Source organism: Schistocerca serialis, chromosome 2 (assembly GCF_023864345.2).
Source record: "Schistocerca serialis cubense isolate TAMUIC-IGC-003099 chromosome 2, iqSchSeri2.2, whole genome shotgun sequence".
In the NCBI taxonomy this organism is placed as follows: Eukaryota; Metazoa; Arthropoda; class Insecta; order Orthoptera; family Acrididae; genus Schistocerca; species Schistocerca serialis.
This window is the reverse complement of record NC_064639.1, coordinates 977,824,362-977,841,607: the sequence shown is the minus strand read 5'-3', so window position 1 is coordinate 977,841,607 and position 17,246 is coordinate 977,824,362. Positions and strand designations below refer to the sequence as shown.

General features: G+C 39.2%; 1 protein-coding gene across 2 annotated transcripts in view; it reads right to left on the bottom strand.

Moving 5' to 3' along the window:
- Window positions 1-1,022: 1,022 nt before the first annotated feature.
- LOC126456675 (uncharacterized) overlaps window positions 1,023-17,246 on the bottom strand; it is a 186,284-nt gene continuing 170,060 nt past the window's right edge. For both annotated transcript variants that reach the window (XM_050092416.1, XM_050092417.1), the window contains exons 8-10: window positions 13,865-14,015; window positions 4,927-5,093; window positions 1,023-1,414 (exon numbers count right to left, since the gene is read on the bottom strand). In XM_050092416.1, the coding sequence (XP_049948373.1) occupies window positions 1,302-1,414; window positions 4,927-5,093; window positions 13,865-14,015 (431 nt within the window). In that variant the 3' untranslated portion in view covers window positions 1,023-1,301. The remainder of the gene's footprint in view (window positions 1,415-4,926; window positions 5,094-13,864; window positions 14,016-17,246) is intronic.

Sequence of the window (17,246 nt, the reverse complement as noted above, 5' to 3'; positions counted from 1 at the left end):
TTATGATTTTGCCACGACTGTGTCTTGGTCACTGATACCAGTTTTGATGTGGACATCCTCAAAGAGATCAGGTTCGAAACATTTCCATCATGAGGGGTTTCCTAAGTATCTGTTCTAGGTAGTTTTCAGAGAAGACATTTAGTTAAGCTTCACAGGATGTCTTATCACACCCACCACTAATCAAACTGTAATTTTCCCAATTAACTGTTGGATGATTTAAGTATTCACTGATGATTACAATATGACGGGGAACTTACAAGCGAGGTTTTCTCTAAAGTTTTGAGTTAAAGCAGGAGATAAGTCTGGTACCAACAGAAGGACCCGGTTATCATTTTATGCCCATCCCTGATACTGAGTCTTGCCCAAACAATCTCACATGCAGCTTCAATTTCTATCTCAGTGGATTTGAGTTTCTTGTCTACTGTGACAAATACACCACCTCCATTTCCAATTTGCCTATCCTTTCAATATACACTTAAATTTTCCCCAGAAATCTCACTGCTATCAATTTCAGGTTTCAACCGACTTTCTGTATCTAGTATTATGTGAGCTTCATTGTTTTTATGAGCATTTCAAACTCTGGCAGTTTTTTTGCGAATGCTACAACAGATTCTTTAGTAATCACAGATGTAGGAAAACGCTTTTATTTCAGTGAGTTGTATCTTTCAAATGACAAAATAGGAATTACTGGTATCTGATACAGCTTTATTTTTATAATTCACAGATAATGTCTTACAGTTATCTTACATTAAGAAGTTATTTTTTGTACTACATAAATAAATACTAGTCAAAATGTGTCACACATATTTACAACATAAATACTCTCATTTACAGGAAAATAGATCAATAAAAATTCTTGTACTTATTTTCCATACAGCATTTGAAGAAAAAAATGGAACAGCAGTAAATCAAAACAACTGCAATGGTGAAGACTAGATTTAGCATTTACTAAAGATAGCAAAAATAAATAACTTCACAAACATGCTGTTATAAGCAAGGAATTTCTTACAGTTCACATGATTCTCTAGAGTCTGATAAAATATAAAATTCGATACATAACAAAGTAAGTGTTCTCAGAATCAAAAAGTTATAGCTAACATTACTGATGTATCAACTGTAACAACTATTCCATTCCTTTTGTCGTTCAAAACTTGTTGTTAAATAAAGTTTGCCCAGAGTTTAGTTTTATTTCTGGGACCTGTTATCTCTTAAAATGTATATGAACTGAGGCATTTATATTACTTAAATAACCCACTGCTAGAACAATTACTTATAGCTCATTGCTGGAACAATTATTCCCGTCACTCACAGGTACCTAGCACCTGGTAATCAATTCTGAATCCACTTTCTGAATTCAAAACTTCAAGTTGGTTATCACTGTTGAAGACAACATAAAATGGACCAGGGGATATGGCTGAAACAACGTGAACTTCAATTAATGAAAAGAAAAATACATTAAATACATAACACTTTAAAAATAAATATATAATTCAATATTATCATGACAGAGAAATAGGACAAAATCTATATTTAGAAATGCACAAAGTTTTAATACCATCTACTATGGATGAGGCACCTGATCCAGGGAAATCCACATATTCTAAAACAAATTAATTATTATGATTTGAAAACAGAGTTATTTTATTAAGAGTTTAATGGAGCATAGGAGAAACAGATACGTGTAAGTTGCAGTGAAACTTATCAAAGTCTCTTAATCATTGCAGATGAGTAATGTCATGACCAGCTCTTCTTTCTTTTCTGTACAGATGGCATCAAGGAGATGTTAAAATTTATCCTAATCTACGCCCAAAGGTTTCCCAGAAGATGGAAATTAAACAAATATATTCCACATGCATCTTCACACAGTAACCCATCCTAACCCAGCTAGTCTTTTATCAGGACTCTCTACCAGCCAGTTATCAAAGCAGTCAATTTCTCTTCACTGGTGCCATAAGTATGATTTTTACTAATGATTCTCAATATTGATGCTGAAGTGGGAAATTATAGCAGTTTAGTTTCGTGCCTAGTATGGGGCAAAGTGATCTAACAAATCGTTCAAATGCCTCTGAGCACTATGGGACTTAACATCTATGGTCATCAGTCCCCTAGAACTTAGAACTACTTAAACCTAACTAACCTAAGGACATCACACAACACCCAGTCATCACGAGGCAGAGAAAATCCCTGACCCCGCCGGGAATCGAACCCGGGAACCTGGGCACGGGAAGCGAGAATGCTACCGCACGACCACGAGCTGCGGACTAATCTAACAGTTAACAGTCTCCCTCAGCATTAAAAAACATTAAGAATGTACTTTTGGTCTGAAATAACTGTTTTTTTTCAGATTTGTTGTAGTGTGCCATCTTTAAAATCAGCAAATTTTGCCTACATAACTTCAACAGTTATGAAAAATTGATCTAAAAACAAATTAGCATATCTAAACTTAATGAAGTGTTCAGTATTAATTTAATGGACCTAAAACCATATTAAATTTGGATAAATTACTAACTCACAAATTTATACAAGTGCATTCTGTGTGATTTTATTGTGCAATTGTAAATTTGTATGTGTCAGTGATTAATTTTTCCCTATAGGTTTTTTTTTGCTAGGTAATGATACATATGATTGTGGCATACGTAGATTTGAAGTACTGGTTTCATATGAAAAGAATTGTAGTGAGACAGCTTTGAATCATGCATTTCAATTTTAACAAACTGTAGAACTGTTTATTTTAAATATCGATAAGTATCACTGTGTACTACTCGCACATAAAGCATCACATAGGGTGTTTTCATAAGAGTGTGCAAAAATGTAACAGGGCATAGAGAATGCTCCACTGAACAATTTGAGTCAGGGAACCTGGGCTCAGGGAAGTCCACTTAAGGAGATGCGGAAGTAAACTCGTCTACTGCTTTGTCTAGCATAACTGTTTTCCACCTTATTTACAACTAATGTATGCACAAATTAACATGTACTGTGCTATTTATTTACATGTACATTCTTTATTTCCTGCAAGGAAACAAGGAGGATGAGCCTGATTATTAGGAAGTCATGATGCAGGTTTTGTTTACTTGTCCATAAGGTGGCTTTGTTGAATTGTACTTACATTGTCCCATGACAGAGTATACTGTTAATCAACAGTAGACCCATTCATTACTCAGTGCTATTCAGGTACATAGCGTACAAAATGGTGGATCAGTACCAGTACAGCTTCGTGGAACTCAATGGCATGCATCATGTGTAGGGGAAAGCATATTGCAATGCTCTTGCTGCTGAAAGGCTGTACAGGGAACGATTTCCTAGCAGGCGTCATTCATCACCATTAGTGTTATTTTTTTCTCTCAATCAATGAATGCAGGAGACCGGCTCATTTGGAAGAAGACACAAGTGACCTGGAATCTTGAGGACCACTTGCACTTCCAATTTTGAAGAGGATGTGCTGGAATGTGTTGCTGCAGAGTACTCATCATATTGCACATGAAATGGGCACTGCACATACTGGCCTGTGGTGAGTACTCCATGAACAACTACACCCGTATCACACGCAACAAGTCCGTGCAATGCTTGTGACTGACTTTGCACCAAAGATGGCATTGTGTCAGTGGTTGCTCCAACAATGGATTGATCAACCAGATTTCCTCCAAATCGTGCTGTTACTGATGAGGCCTCATTTGATCATGATGGTTTTTGAACACCAGGAATAGCCATTTGTGGGATGAGGAAAACCCTCACACTGTATTAATGTCACCATCAAGTCTGTTTTGCTGTGAACATCTTGGCCAGCATTGTAGGTGACAATCTCATTGGGCCATATCTTCTACCTGGCCTTTTGACTGGCCAACTGCACTTGAGGTTTGTGCTAAGAGTTGTTGGAGAATGTACTCTTGGCTGTTCATGGGAGGAAGTGGATACAACATGATGGTGTACTTCAATGTCGATGTCCATAACCATCTCAATGCTGGATTTCCTGGTCACTAGATTGGAAGGGGAGGTCCTATTCCATGGCCTGTGAGATCACAGTTAACTGTAACTAATGTAAATAAAAAAGTACACAGTAATGTGATTTTATTCCTATTATCTCCTTAAGCAGGAATCTCTGACTCCAGGTTCCCTACCTCAAATCATTCAGTGGAGCATCCTCTCTGTACTGTTAAATTTTTGTACTTCTTACAGAAACACCCTGTACAGTTGTTCGTAATATGATCATGATGAGGCTAAATGTTCTGTGGGCTGCTATCATTATTAGGAAATTTCCACATGAGAGGCTACAATTGCATTACAGGATTAACTGTAATCTTTAATTAGCTCACCTGTTCAGTATTTCCTGCTCCACTCACAGTACAGAGGACTCAATTGTTGCATTTGCTCCCACTGTCAGTGTCCCATGCAACTACAGTGTCTTTTTTTTCCCTTCATCCCCCCCCCCCCCCCCTCCACACCTACCTACAGTGAAGCTCATTCAAATTATACAATTATACATGAATTGAATATGAAATGTTTCAATAATGGAAATGCTCTTGCCAAAATTTTACAGAATTTGAGAACTATACAGAATATGTGTAAAACAATGACATAACAACTGTCAACAACCACTACGGCGCGACTGAAAGTTTTTTGTCTTAAAGCTGAAGCCTAGCACTCTTCTCATTTTATCAGTCTGTAACTCATTGCCTTGTCTATATGGTAAGTAGGATATGTATCATATCAGAAACAGCACAAAGGCTACAGTTGCAATGTTAGGCAGACAAAATATTTCACTTGATGATAGAAACCACAAAAAGGGCAATAAGTATTAAATCACAAAAAGAATAAGGGCCTATAAAAATTTTGGACTGTGATCGGGACACACAGAAAAAACAATTTTAAAGCATATGGCATATTATAAGAGATACATGAAATTTCTTAGTCTGTGATATTATAACTTACATGTGACAGTTTCCCCAAGGAGAGAATCTCCACAGAACTTGTCTGCTCTTGAACTACCTTGCCATCTTCCATCAGGAACAAACAGGTAATCAAAATCATTACAAGCATCATCTGTCATGGTGCTACTTGTATTATATCCACCCATACTAAAGGTTTCTGCTGTATGCCTGAAAAATTAGAAACAATGTATTCATTTAAAATTTTGTCTTATGTCTTCCAAAAGTTGCTCTTGACTAGGGTGAAGAGTTGTATCAGGTGTAGATGTGACCAGAGAAAGGGGACAGGGTGTTGGAAGCAAGGTTAGGAAATGTTGTCTGATGGCTGGGAGGGAGGCAGTACCTGCATAGGATTTGGGAAGGAGAAGCAGCAGGTGCTGGGCCCTAGAAGTTGTGAGTTCACTCAACACATGAGATGATGATGTGGAGGAGTGGGTTAGAAGAGGGGGGGGGGGGGGGGGGGGATGACAGAACAGAGGAAGAGGAGACTATGAGGAAGAGGGTGTGAGTGCAGGACGAGAGATGTTAGGATCCTGGAGCAGGATGGAGGCAGGGGGCAGGGGGCAGGGGGCAGGGGGCCAGATCGAAGCCACGAGGATTATCATAATGAAGGATGTATTGCAAGGACAACTCCCATCTACATAGTTCAAATAACCTGATGTTTGGAGAGAGGGGGGGGGGGGGGGGGGGAGATTCCAGATAGTATGGGCTATGTAACAGTCAGTAACAGCCATTGAAACTGAGCATGTTGTGCTCACTGGCATTTTCTGCTCTGACGTAGTTTGGCGGTGATCATTTATTTTGGTGGACATCTGGTTGATGGTCATGCCCCATAAAATGTTGTGCAGAAGTTGCATGAGAGCTGGTATAGGACTGACTGCTTTCTCAGGTGGTCCTGCCTCTGACTAGACAGGATAAGCCTGTGGTAGTACTGGAACAAGATGTTCTGGGTGCGTGTATCAGACAGGACTTTACCTGAGTTGTCAACTGTGATGCGGCCTCTGTGAAAAAGACTGGAAGAGCGTATGGCATAAGGCTGGACCAGGATAGTATGCGGATTTGATGGTGGATTAGCACTTTGGGAGAGGTGAAAAGGATTGTGGATAGGATGTTTCTCATTTCCGACATATTAATAAATAGTCAAAGCTCTAGTTAAGAATATGGTTCATTTGTTAAAGTGGTGGCTGATACTAGGTGATGTGGGTGTTGCTCCTTTGCTGTTGGTTCTTGGGGATGAAGAGAGGATTAGGGGTTTGTGAGGCTTTAAGGAAATCTGTCTTTGGACTGGCTCTGGGAGATAACACATGTCTTTGATGGCCTTAGTGATATCTTTGGCATACTGGGCAAGGGAATCATCATTGCAGATGCTGCATCCATAGGTAGCCAAGCCATATGGAAGTGAATGTTTAGTATAGAATGCATGACAGCTATCAAAATGAGATACTGTTGATGGTTAGAGGGATTGACAGATGCATGTTGGGAACCATCAGAGAAGTGGAGGTCAACATACAGGTAGTTGGCACACTGGACAAAGGAGGATTAGTGAAGTGAATGGAAGAGGAGTTGAGGCAGTGTATGAATGACAGTAGGGTATCTTGGCCCTGGTTCCAGATGAAGAAGATATGGTCAATGAACTTGAATGAAACAAGAATAGGTTGGCATAGGAGGATGGCATGTGGTTGCCTTCTGAGGGTGTGGCATACAAACTATTCTGCAGAATGGACATGGGCACCCACATTCTTGCTTTATGTTAGATGGGTACTTGATCAATACCATAGCGAGAGAGTACACAACTCCACTCTGAACCCTTCACAAGGAAGCAAAGTCTACAAGAATATTATTTTTGTGTCTTTGTTGTGACTGCAAATCATAGTTCAACTCAGACTGATTTTTATTATCAGCTACAAAAACCATTATGAGAAAAATGTAATATAAAGTGAATGTAAGAATTCCAAGATCCTTAAAATGTCCTCTTCAATATGTGTGGTTATTTTCTTTAGACAATATCCATACTGTTTGCTTCTGTTGATAAATACTTTATTTACTTTAGGCATATTACCTCAAAAGATAATTTCATAAGGGACCAAAAATTGCTGAAATCCAAACTGAAAAGCTCTGAGATATTCAGCAAGTCATGGAATTACATTGGAAAGACGGATTACAGGACATAGGAGGGGGAGTTTTCACTGCAGTTGACAAAAATATTGTCTCTATTGAGGTCGAAGTTGAGTGTGACAGTGAAGTCGTCTGGTCGCATATAACAGGTGTAAGTGTAACTAAGTTAATTGTTGGATGTTTTCACCAGCCACCTGATTCCACTGTGACAGTTATAGAGTCATTCAAAGAAAGCCTATGGTCAATAGTGCATAAATACTCAGATCATACAATACTAGTTGGAGGTGACTTTAACCTACTGAGTATAGACTGGGATGTCCATGGATTCATTGTGGGGGGTACAGACAGACGGTCATGAGAAATGCTTTTAAACACCGAGTTCCATGTCTTCCGTTACCTGAAGTCACATCTTGGTGGAAAATCATTCCACGACGATGAAGAGATCAAGATGAAGTTCAAATGTGTTTCCGACAACAGGAGGCAACCTTCTATGACTGTGGGATACAATAGTTTGTGCACCGACTTAACAAATGTTTGGATAACAGGGGTGATTATGTTGAAAAATAACAAATAATCCAGTTAATAAGATGTAACTGACATTTCCTAAATAAATGTTCTATTTAATGACTGTGAGCCATTGTATCTTTACTTTTCGAAATGCCCTCATACATCTTCCATTTTTCAGTTGATTGGTTGCTTATTATTTCTAGAAGAAGATTTCATCTTACAGTTGCTGCTCCAGCCATGTACAAAATTTCAGAGGCAATCTGCTGTAATAGAGTACATATGATTTTAACAAAGCAAATTAAAACACGTTAAAGAATAGGCCTAAACTGAAAGTTCTGGGCAGATAACCACGTGCATTAGTGCAGTGCTTCTGGGATCTGGGGATGTACATCAGCCCCAGATCGAATCTGCGCAGTGGATTAATGATGAGGCCTGTTATGCAGGCCAGACTGGTTGTGGTTTTTAGGCAGTTTCCTACATACAACTGAGTGGGTACTGGGTTCATGTCATGCCTGTGTCCCATCTCAGTGACACAATTTGCAGATACATAGAAAAATGTTCACACACTTTCACATGGGATAATGCAAGATGCAGACAGTTGGGGCACACAAATTCTGTCCCAGCAGGAAAGTGGTGGGGACAGAAAGTGTATCTAGGCATCCTCTACCACTAACATTGTCAAATCCAGAAATGAACATGCTGACTCAGTAAAAAAAGGAAAAAAAAACTACATTTATGTGCTTATTAACAGAGAGGTGCTTGTATGGAATAGCAGATTTCAAACTGTAATAATGTACCATCAAATTACTACTAGTGTTTGTAACTATGATCTTGTTTTTGTAACAGAAAACAGTTAATTTATAATCTTCACCTTTTATATCAATGCAAGCATTTATCTTTTACTGGTAAGAGACGTATAATTAGTACAAACTTGTATCTCATTACAGACAAGGACGGATGGTAGAACATGAGTTCTGAAATTCTCCTACTAGGTGTCTCCATTAAACATCATTTTTTTTCAAATGTCAAGTCAAACCCCTTTCAACCATCTAGTTCCCAAACTGTCATTTTGTTGGGCTACCATTTTCAGTGATATAATATACCATTTTGAGGCCTCCTGACTAACGTGTAGGAAGATTCCAAACTCAGTTCCGGTCAGAATAGGGGCCAGCATTCAAAGATCTGTAGAATGCTGGCCCCTATTTTGGCTGGAACTGAGGTTGGATCTTCCTACATGTCAGTCAAGTGGCCGGAAGATGGCATAACATATTGCCAAAACTGGTAGCCCAATAAAATAACAAATGACCTGTATGGGAAGTTTTCCCGTTGTTGGTCCAATAGGGACAGGGTCAATTAGTGCCTACATTATTTCACTGTGCAAAAGTATTTAATTGTGATGTTTTTTGTCCAATCTTCTAAAATCACTATGCCACTCAACATTGTGACTGTGCTTATGATACTTAGGTTGATAATCCTTTGCCGCACTAACATATTGTTAATTAGCTGCACTAACATATTGTTAATTATTCCATCAAGTCTATGGTTACTGCCAGAAAACTTGATGGCAAAAACTTTAACAAAGTGCAATATGTATCTTTTCATTATGTGCATACATCAGAGTTTTGTGAAACCTGAATTGGCAATTGCTACAAATATATCAAAAGTGGAAGTAAATTTGATTGATTTTCAATGTCATATACTGTGTGGGCTAGATCATTTGAAGTACCTTTGTTGACACTGACAGTTTTCAGCCTTTTGCAGTGATCAAGAGGATAAGTGTGACATACTGAGAGTACCAAAGCAGGTAAAGTGGATTAGCTATATATAGTGCCCTGTCAGGTGAGGAGTTGTTCAACCTCGGCATAACTGATAAGAACTCACAAATTTTTAGAGACAATGTGTGCAATGGTTTGTTGAACAGTGAACCTTCTTTCTGTGTGGAACCCCAGCTACATTGAGTGCACAATTGTGTGAAGACTGTTACAACCTGACACAGCAACTATGAACTAAAGAAACATGTGACAAAGTGAAAGACAGTAATAGTGATAATTAGGAGTGAGAGACAGTGGACAGGGACAATGACGATAAGACTTAGTAATTCAGGTCACTGAACTAGACAGAAAGAGTAAATAAATGACAGTGCACAGTTTATGGGAGTAACATTGATATGGTACTGCAGTTCATGACAAAACTCAGTCTTCAAGTAGAAGCCACCGTTAAGAAAACCAGTGCTTGCAGCCAATCAGTGTATGAGTTCAACCAATGTCACCTCCTGGAGCAAAGCAGGCAATGGGAAATCAGCACGCAGCAAATCTGGATTTAATCTGTAAATGAAGCTGAGGTGACGCAGGCAGATGAGTGGGGTTCCAGCAGATGATGGTATTGACAGCAACAATACCGTACCTCCCCGACAAAACAAGATAAAGTGGATTAGTTACAGTGTCTCTTGATTTCCAGAATGGACAAAAGCACTGAAAAAATCTGTATTTCAATCATATTTGTTCAGAATAGGACTATCAATGAACTGGTGGAAATGACTGAAATATCCTTGAGTTCATACCAAAGAGTTTTGACTGAATATCTGAAGATGAAACATGTTGCAGCAAAATTCATTCTGTGTGTTCTTTCTGATGATCAGATCGCCAATTGTTTGTGTATGTGCTGGAAGTGAAAGAACAGTCAGAAACTGATCCAGGTTATGGATACAACCCAAAAACCAAGCAACAGTTCAGCCAGTGGAAGACTCAATTCAATTCAATTCAATTCAATTTTTATTATCACATAACATGCCTTATACAATCAAAGATTGTGACATACGTGACTTGTCAGTTTTTACACTATATATAACAATACTAAAAATACAACAAACTAATAATATACATGGTGTAACATCTTCAAAGAGGTATTTTAATTACAATTATAATGCATTGTTACCATTCATGAAATCTTCTACACTATAGTAACATTTATCTTTCAGATATTTTTCCAGGTCTCTTTTGGTGCCTTTTACATTTGGGTCATCCATATCTTTCCATATTTTATTTACAAATTTCATGCCCATATACACTCCTGGAAATTGAAATAAGAACACCGTGAATTCATTGTCCCAGGAAGGGGAAACTTTATTGACACATTCCTGGGGTCAGATACATCACATGATCACACTGACAGAACCACAGGCACATAGACACAGGCAACAGAGCATGCACAATGTCGGCACTAGTACAGTGTATATCCACCTTTCGCAGCAATGCAGGCTGCTATTCTCCCATGGAGACGATCGTAGAGATGCTGGATGTAGTCCTGTGGAACGGTTTGCCATGCCATTTCCACCTGGCGCCTCAGTTGGACCAGCGTTCGTGCTGGACGTGCAGACCGCGTGAGACGACGCTTCATCCAGTCCCAAACATGCTCAATGGGGGACAGATCTGGAGATCTTGCTGGCCAGGGTAGTTGACTTACACCTTCTAGAGCACGTTGGGTGGCACGGGATACATGCGGACGTGCATTGTCCTGTTGGAACAGCAAGTTCCCTTGCCGGTCTAGGAATGGTAGAACGATGGGTTCGATGACGGTTTGGATGTACCGTGCACTATTCAGTGTCCCCTCGACGATCACCAGTGGTGTACGGCCAGTGTAGGATATCGCTCCCCACCCCATGATGCCGGGTGTTGGCCCTGTGTGCCTCGGTCGTATGCAGTCCTGATTGTGGCGCTCACCTGCACGGCGCCAAACACGCATACGACCATCATTGGCACCAAGGCAGAAGCGACTCTCATCGCTGAAGACGACACGTCTCCATTCGTCCCTCCATTCACGCCTGTCGCGACACCACTGGAGGCGGGCTGCACGATGTTGGGGCGTGAGCGGAAGACGGCCTAACGGTGTGCGGGATCGTAGCCCAGCTTCATGGAGACGGTTGCGAATGGTCCTCGCCGATACCCCAGGAGCAACAGTGTCCCTAATTTGCTGGGAAGTGGCGGTGCGGTCCCCTACGGCACTGTGTAGGATCCACGGTCTTGGCGTGCATCCGTGCATCGCTGCGGTCCGGTCCCAGGTCGACGGGCACGTGCACCTTCCGCGGACCACTGGCGACAACATCGATGTACTGTGGAGACCTCACGCCCCACGTGTTGAGCAATTCGGCGGTACGTCCACCCGGCCTCCCGCATGCCCACTATACGCCCTCGCTCAAAGTCCGTCAACTGCACATAAGGTTCACGTCCACGCTGTCGCGGCATGCTACCAGTGTTAAAGACTGCGATGGAGCTCCGTATGCCACGGCAAACTGGCTGACACTGACGGCGGCGGTGCACAAATGCTGCGCAGCTACCGCCATTCGACGGCCAACACCACGGTTCCTGGTGTGTCCGTTGTGCCGTGCGTGTGATCATTGCTTGTACAGCCCTCTCGCAGTGTCCGGAGCGAGTATGGTGGGTCTAACACACCGGTGTCAATGTGTTCTTTTTTCCATTTCCAGGAGTGTAGTATGGGGTTTTTTCATATGATTTTAAACGGTGGGTAGGTAACATGTAGCTCGTTCTATGTCTTGTATCATATTGATGCAAGAAGAAGTTGCCCTCAAAAAGTTGTGGGTTTCTTTTCATGAAAGTGAGAGTTTCATAGATGTATATGCTTGGAATGCTCATTAGATCCAGTTTTACAAATAAAGGTTTGAAGTGTTGCTTTGGTTTTGCTCCCACCATTGCCCGGATGATTCTTTTTTGTAGTCTAAAAGCTCTAAGTAAATTTGTTTTTTCAGACCCCCAGAAAATTATACTATACCTAATGACTGAAACAAAATATGCATTATATACAGTTTTTCTTACAGCTAAATCAGTAATACTATACAAGATATTCATAATATATACAAGGCTATTCAGTCGACCCAGTATGTTGTCTACATGGCGACTCCATAACACATTTTTATTGGCTAACACGTCAAGGAATTTGACACAGTCTGCAGTCTCTAATTTTTTGTCCATATACCTTATTTCACTTATAGACTGTGCAGATTGTTTTGTGGTAAAATGAACAATTTCTGTTTTTGTAAAGTTTAATGTTAAGTTATTGTTTTTGACCCATGCCTCCACTTCCCCAAGTGTTTGTTCAATATGACGAATTAGGTCTACCTCATTTTTACAACAGACTACGGCTGTTGAGTCATCTGCATAGAGGATAGTATCAGACTGGACCTGACATGGCATATCATTAATATAATATAGAAAAAGCAATGGCCCTAATATTGAGCCTTGTGGAACACCTAATTGAGTGTTTCTCCAGCCAGAGAGAAATTTCTTGCCGTTGATGTTAATAAGTACTCTTTGTTTTCTGTTTGCCAAGTATGATGACATCCAGCTAAGAGATTTGCCTTGAAAACCATAGCGTGCCAATTTTTGGAGAAGCAGGTCATGATTTACTGTGTCGAAGGCTTTGGACAGGTCACAAAAGATGCCTGACACACACATTCTATCATCAAGACATCTGCTGACTTTTGTGACTAATTCATTTATTGCATGGATTGTGCTGCGGCCTTTTCTGAAACCATATTGATTGCCTAAGATAATGCTGTTAGATGAATTGTGATTTTCAATCTGATCACATGCAGCTCTTTCAAATATTTTTGAGACCTTTATCATTAAAGCCAAAGAAACCAGGGCAGATCAGATTCAATGTGAAGACAATGCCTGTCTGTTGTTTCTACATTGAGGGGATCATCCACCATGACTTTGTTCTCAGGTTACCACAATCAACCATTTAAAGACATAGAAGAAGTGGTGGAGGGGAGGGACATATCTTCAGATCAGTTTAAAAACTGCTTCCACCAATGGAAAAAATGTGGGGAATGTGTATTACGTCTGAAGGACACTATTTTGAAGGTGTTGAAGTTCTGAAAATGTCCCATCAAATACATAATTTTTTGTAGAACAGGTTTTCACTATTTTTGGGTCACTCCCCCACCCCCCCCCCCCCCCCCCCCCCCACCCCCCCCCCCCCCCCTTATGCAAACTAAAGCTGTGACAATGTACGAAAATTGATTGTTATATGGAGAGCAAATAAAAAATAATAAAATATTATGCATCATGAAATAAAATATTAATAAATAATCTTAAACCAAGTATTTCATGATATTATTTTTTAATCATCTGCAATCTGCAGTTTCAGATTTTCAGTAATAAACTGCTCTATTTGAGGAAAAATACACTGGGAGAAATTGAAGAATCACAATACATCTTTGTGCTTTGTAATACATTCAACAGTAGTTAAAATGAAACATTTGTTTAATTGCAATTGTGTGTGTCTGACAGGTTGTTACTTACTGTATTCCACAAGCATCAGGTGTTCTCCGGAAGCATATTGCATAGTGCATGTTTGCTATGTACTGTGAATCAAGTGAGCCTGGAGTGTTATAGTTAAATGACATGTAAGTGCCTCTTCGTTCAGGATAATACTGCAGACAGCCTGGAGGCGCTGCAAAAATACTTTTGCATATTAATGCAGTTAAAATAATTCCTAGTTGCACAAAAAAAAATCAGATATTTAAAAAATAAGAACAAAATCTGCAGCAAAGATTTAAAATCAAATCACACATAAAGCTATAAATAAATTACAGTGGTAGTCCACATATAATGTAAAAGTAATTTAATGTGTCATAAAATGTATTACTCCTTAATTTACCTATTGAGTGAGGAAAATTGGCTTTCAAGTGTGTACACACTCAAATCATATTATTACAAACGACTGCTGATATCCAAAGTAACTGATATTTTTGCTGCACACAACACTCATTCATTCATTTTCCTTATCAATCTTCTATACATATGTAAACCGAAGTCACCTGCCGTGATTATGTCTGTATGCTCAGGCTTGTCTCTTTGCTTTCTGTAACAAAGTGTCCACTGCCCAACATTTTTCATGGGACATGCTGAAGTCCATCCAAATTGTAAAGCAATACATTCATCGCATCAGATTAAGCTACTTATCTGCAGCCAGCTGCAGATCAGCTTCAGTACTATCAGCATATTCAGGTCTTTTCCATTGATGGCCCATATTTGGAATGTCTGCAGTTCAGAACTAAATAATCAGAATGTGATCCAATGAATATTGTTATTAATAAACTGACACATGGATGAACTAGCCTACAACAAATTCTTACGACTGAAGTTTTACAAAAAAAATTGAGCTGGACTCCCACTGTGTACCTAACAAATGAAGGAAGCAGCTTCGATTAATTAATTCACACATCAAGCACCATAAATCCCATCATGAAGAAACGCCATAATGGATGTGGAACGATTCAAGTTATATATTAACAGGCAGAAGCAGCCACTACAAACCACATCTATAAAGTATACTACCAACAACTTATAACTACTGTTAATCTATTCATACTGATAACTATTGATATTTCTTCTAAACTACTTTATGACTTAGATGTTTAGGAGAAAAAGAGATTGTTTGAAAATAATGATAATAATAACAATATAAAGCCACTGCTCCTCCTCTTGTACTACTTAATCTGCTTATTGTAATCAAGCCTTGGCTTCCCTCTAATATTACCCCTCATATTTCTCTCTATTACCAAACTCGCCATTCCTTGATGAGTCAACAAGTGTCCTATCAACTGATCCTTTCTTTTAGTCAAGTTTGTCATAACTGTCTTTCCTCCCCAGTTCGATTCAGTACAACTTCACTAGTTACTTGATGCACATATCAAAGCTTCAGCATTCACATGTAGTGCCAAATTCCAAAAATTTCTATTTCCTTCTTGACTGTATTGGTTATTGTCCACATTTCACTTGGATAAAGTTTTAGAAAAGACTTCCTAACACCTAAATTTATGTGTGATGTTAAAATATTTGTCTTTTTCACAGACAAATTCCTTATATTTAAACAAATTCAACTATCATCAGCTATCTTGCTGTCTAAATATCAAAGTGTCTCTAGTACTCCTACTGTCTCATCTCCCAATGTAGTTCTCTAACCATTGTGTGACATTATTTTGCTACATTCCATTACCTCTATTTTACTTTTGTTGATGTCCATCTTATAACTTGACATTGTCAATCCCACATAAATTATCTTCCAAGTAGATATGCTGAATAATCAGGTCTTCTACCAGTTTTTCATGCCATTCTCACATGATATTACGATGGCATGACTCACTATCTTCTTCATGTGCTCCCTGAGGCTAATCAGTCACGTCACCAAAATATTATGCAAGAACATTGTGAACAACCAGCGGAACATCTGATTATTCAAAATGTCAGCTTATCACTGGGAAAGCCTGAAGAATTACTACATCTTCCAAGTATTTTGTCATCTCTGGCAGAATTACAATGTCCATGTAAATCCTGAAGTTTTAATTTCTTCTCCCTGAACTTAAATTTTCTTTTGAAATTCCTCCAAAGTTTCATCACAGTATGCTTAATGTACAGCTTAATAACATCTTGAATAGGACATTCTTCTGTAACACCACATCTCATTTATTCACTTCTTCTTGCCTCCACTGTGTGGCATCAATATTTCACTTATATATTCACTAGACTCCAGATAAAAACTTGTCTTTCTCTGAAACAGTTTTCTCACCACTGACAGTTTACATTTTATATTCTCTCTACATCAGCCATTATCCACTATCTTGCAGTCAAAATAGCAAAACTTGTCTACTACTTTTAATGTATCATTTCCTTAATATCACCTGTCTTAATTTTACTACACTTCAATACCCAGGTTTAATTTTTGTTGATGTTCATCTTATAACCCATTCAGACGAATTCTGGGCAACCATCTTGACATTATTTAGTTCATCCCACAATATTTCAACTGGGTACCTGCCAGTCATCTTCAGGTGAGCCGTTAAAGACTAATGAAGATTTGTTCCATTCCACAACATATATAGGGCCACTAGTATTCCACGCATGCATCAAAATCTAGTTGACAGATGGATCACACTTCCCGGTGGCAGTGCCTCACTAGTGGAACCTCAGAATTCAGATGTCCTCTGCATTACTACTCACAATGGTCATTGGCACATGCTGTTGTCTTTGATTAAAACAAATCATGGAGATGATGGGGTTCCATGCACTGTCCGGCAGGTAGCACTGTCATAATCATCAGCTTTTCCATTTGTTGTATTTCCATGGATTTTTTTAATGGAGTACCAAAAAGATGTTGCTGTGGTCAGAATCATAGTTATTTCATACTCCATCATCCAGTGGAAATACTGCATTAGGCAATAGCAGACTTGCTTGGTTGCTAAAGGTGAAATCATTGATGTTCAGTGCAGCATTCTTTCACAGTGTGTGTAGCATGTCCTATGTAAGCCATACCACAATGACTAGGTATTTTGTGATTTCTGGCCTTCTGGAATAATGAGTTGTCCTTCACTGATCGCAAAAAGGTCTGCAATCTTAGATGTTGGACAGAAAGTCACTTTCATCTGAAATTTAAATATAATTCTTGTTATTTTAAACAAAATGTTGACCACAAAGAAAACTAGATATTTTGACAGTTTTTTCTCCTCTTTTTTCATTTCCTGATTCTTGGTTTTAAATGACAGTGCCTTGTTAATTTACTGAGTGGTATATTTACTTTTTTCTGTGCACTGTCCTTAGGTGGGTGAGGTCCTCAGGCATGCTATCTTGATCCAAACAGTGTAATCTCTGCATGTGAAGGTTTTAAGCACATTCATAGTTTGCA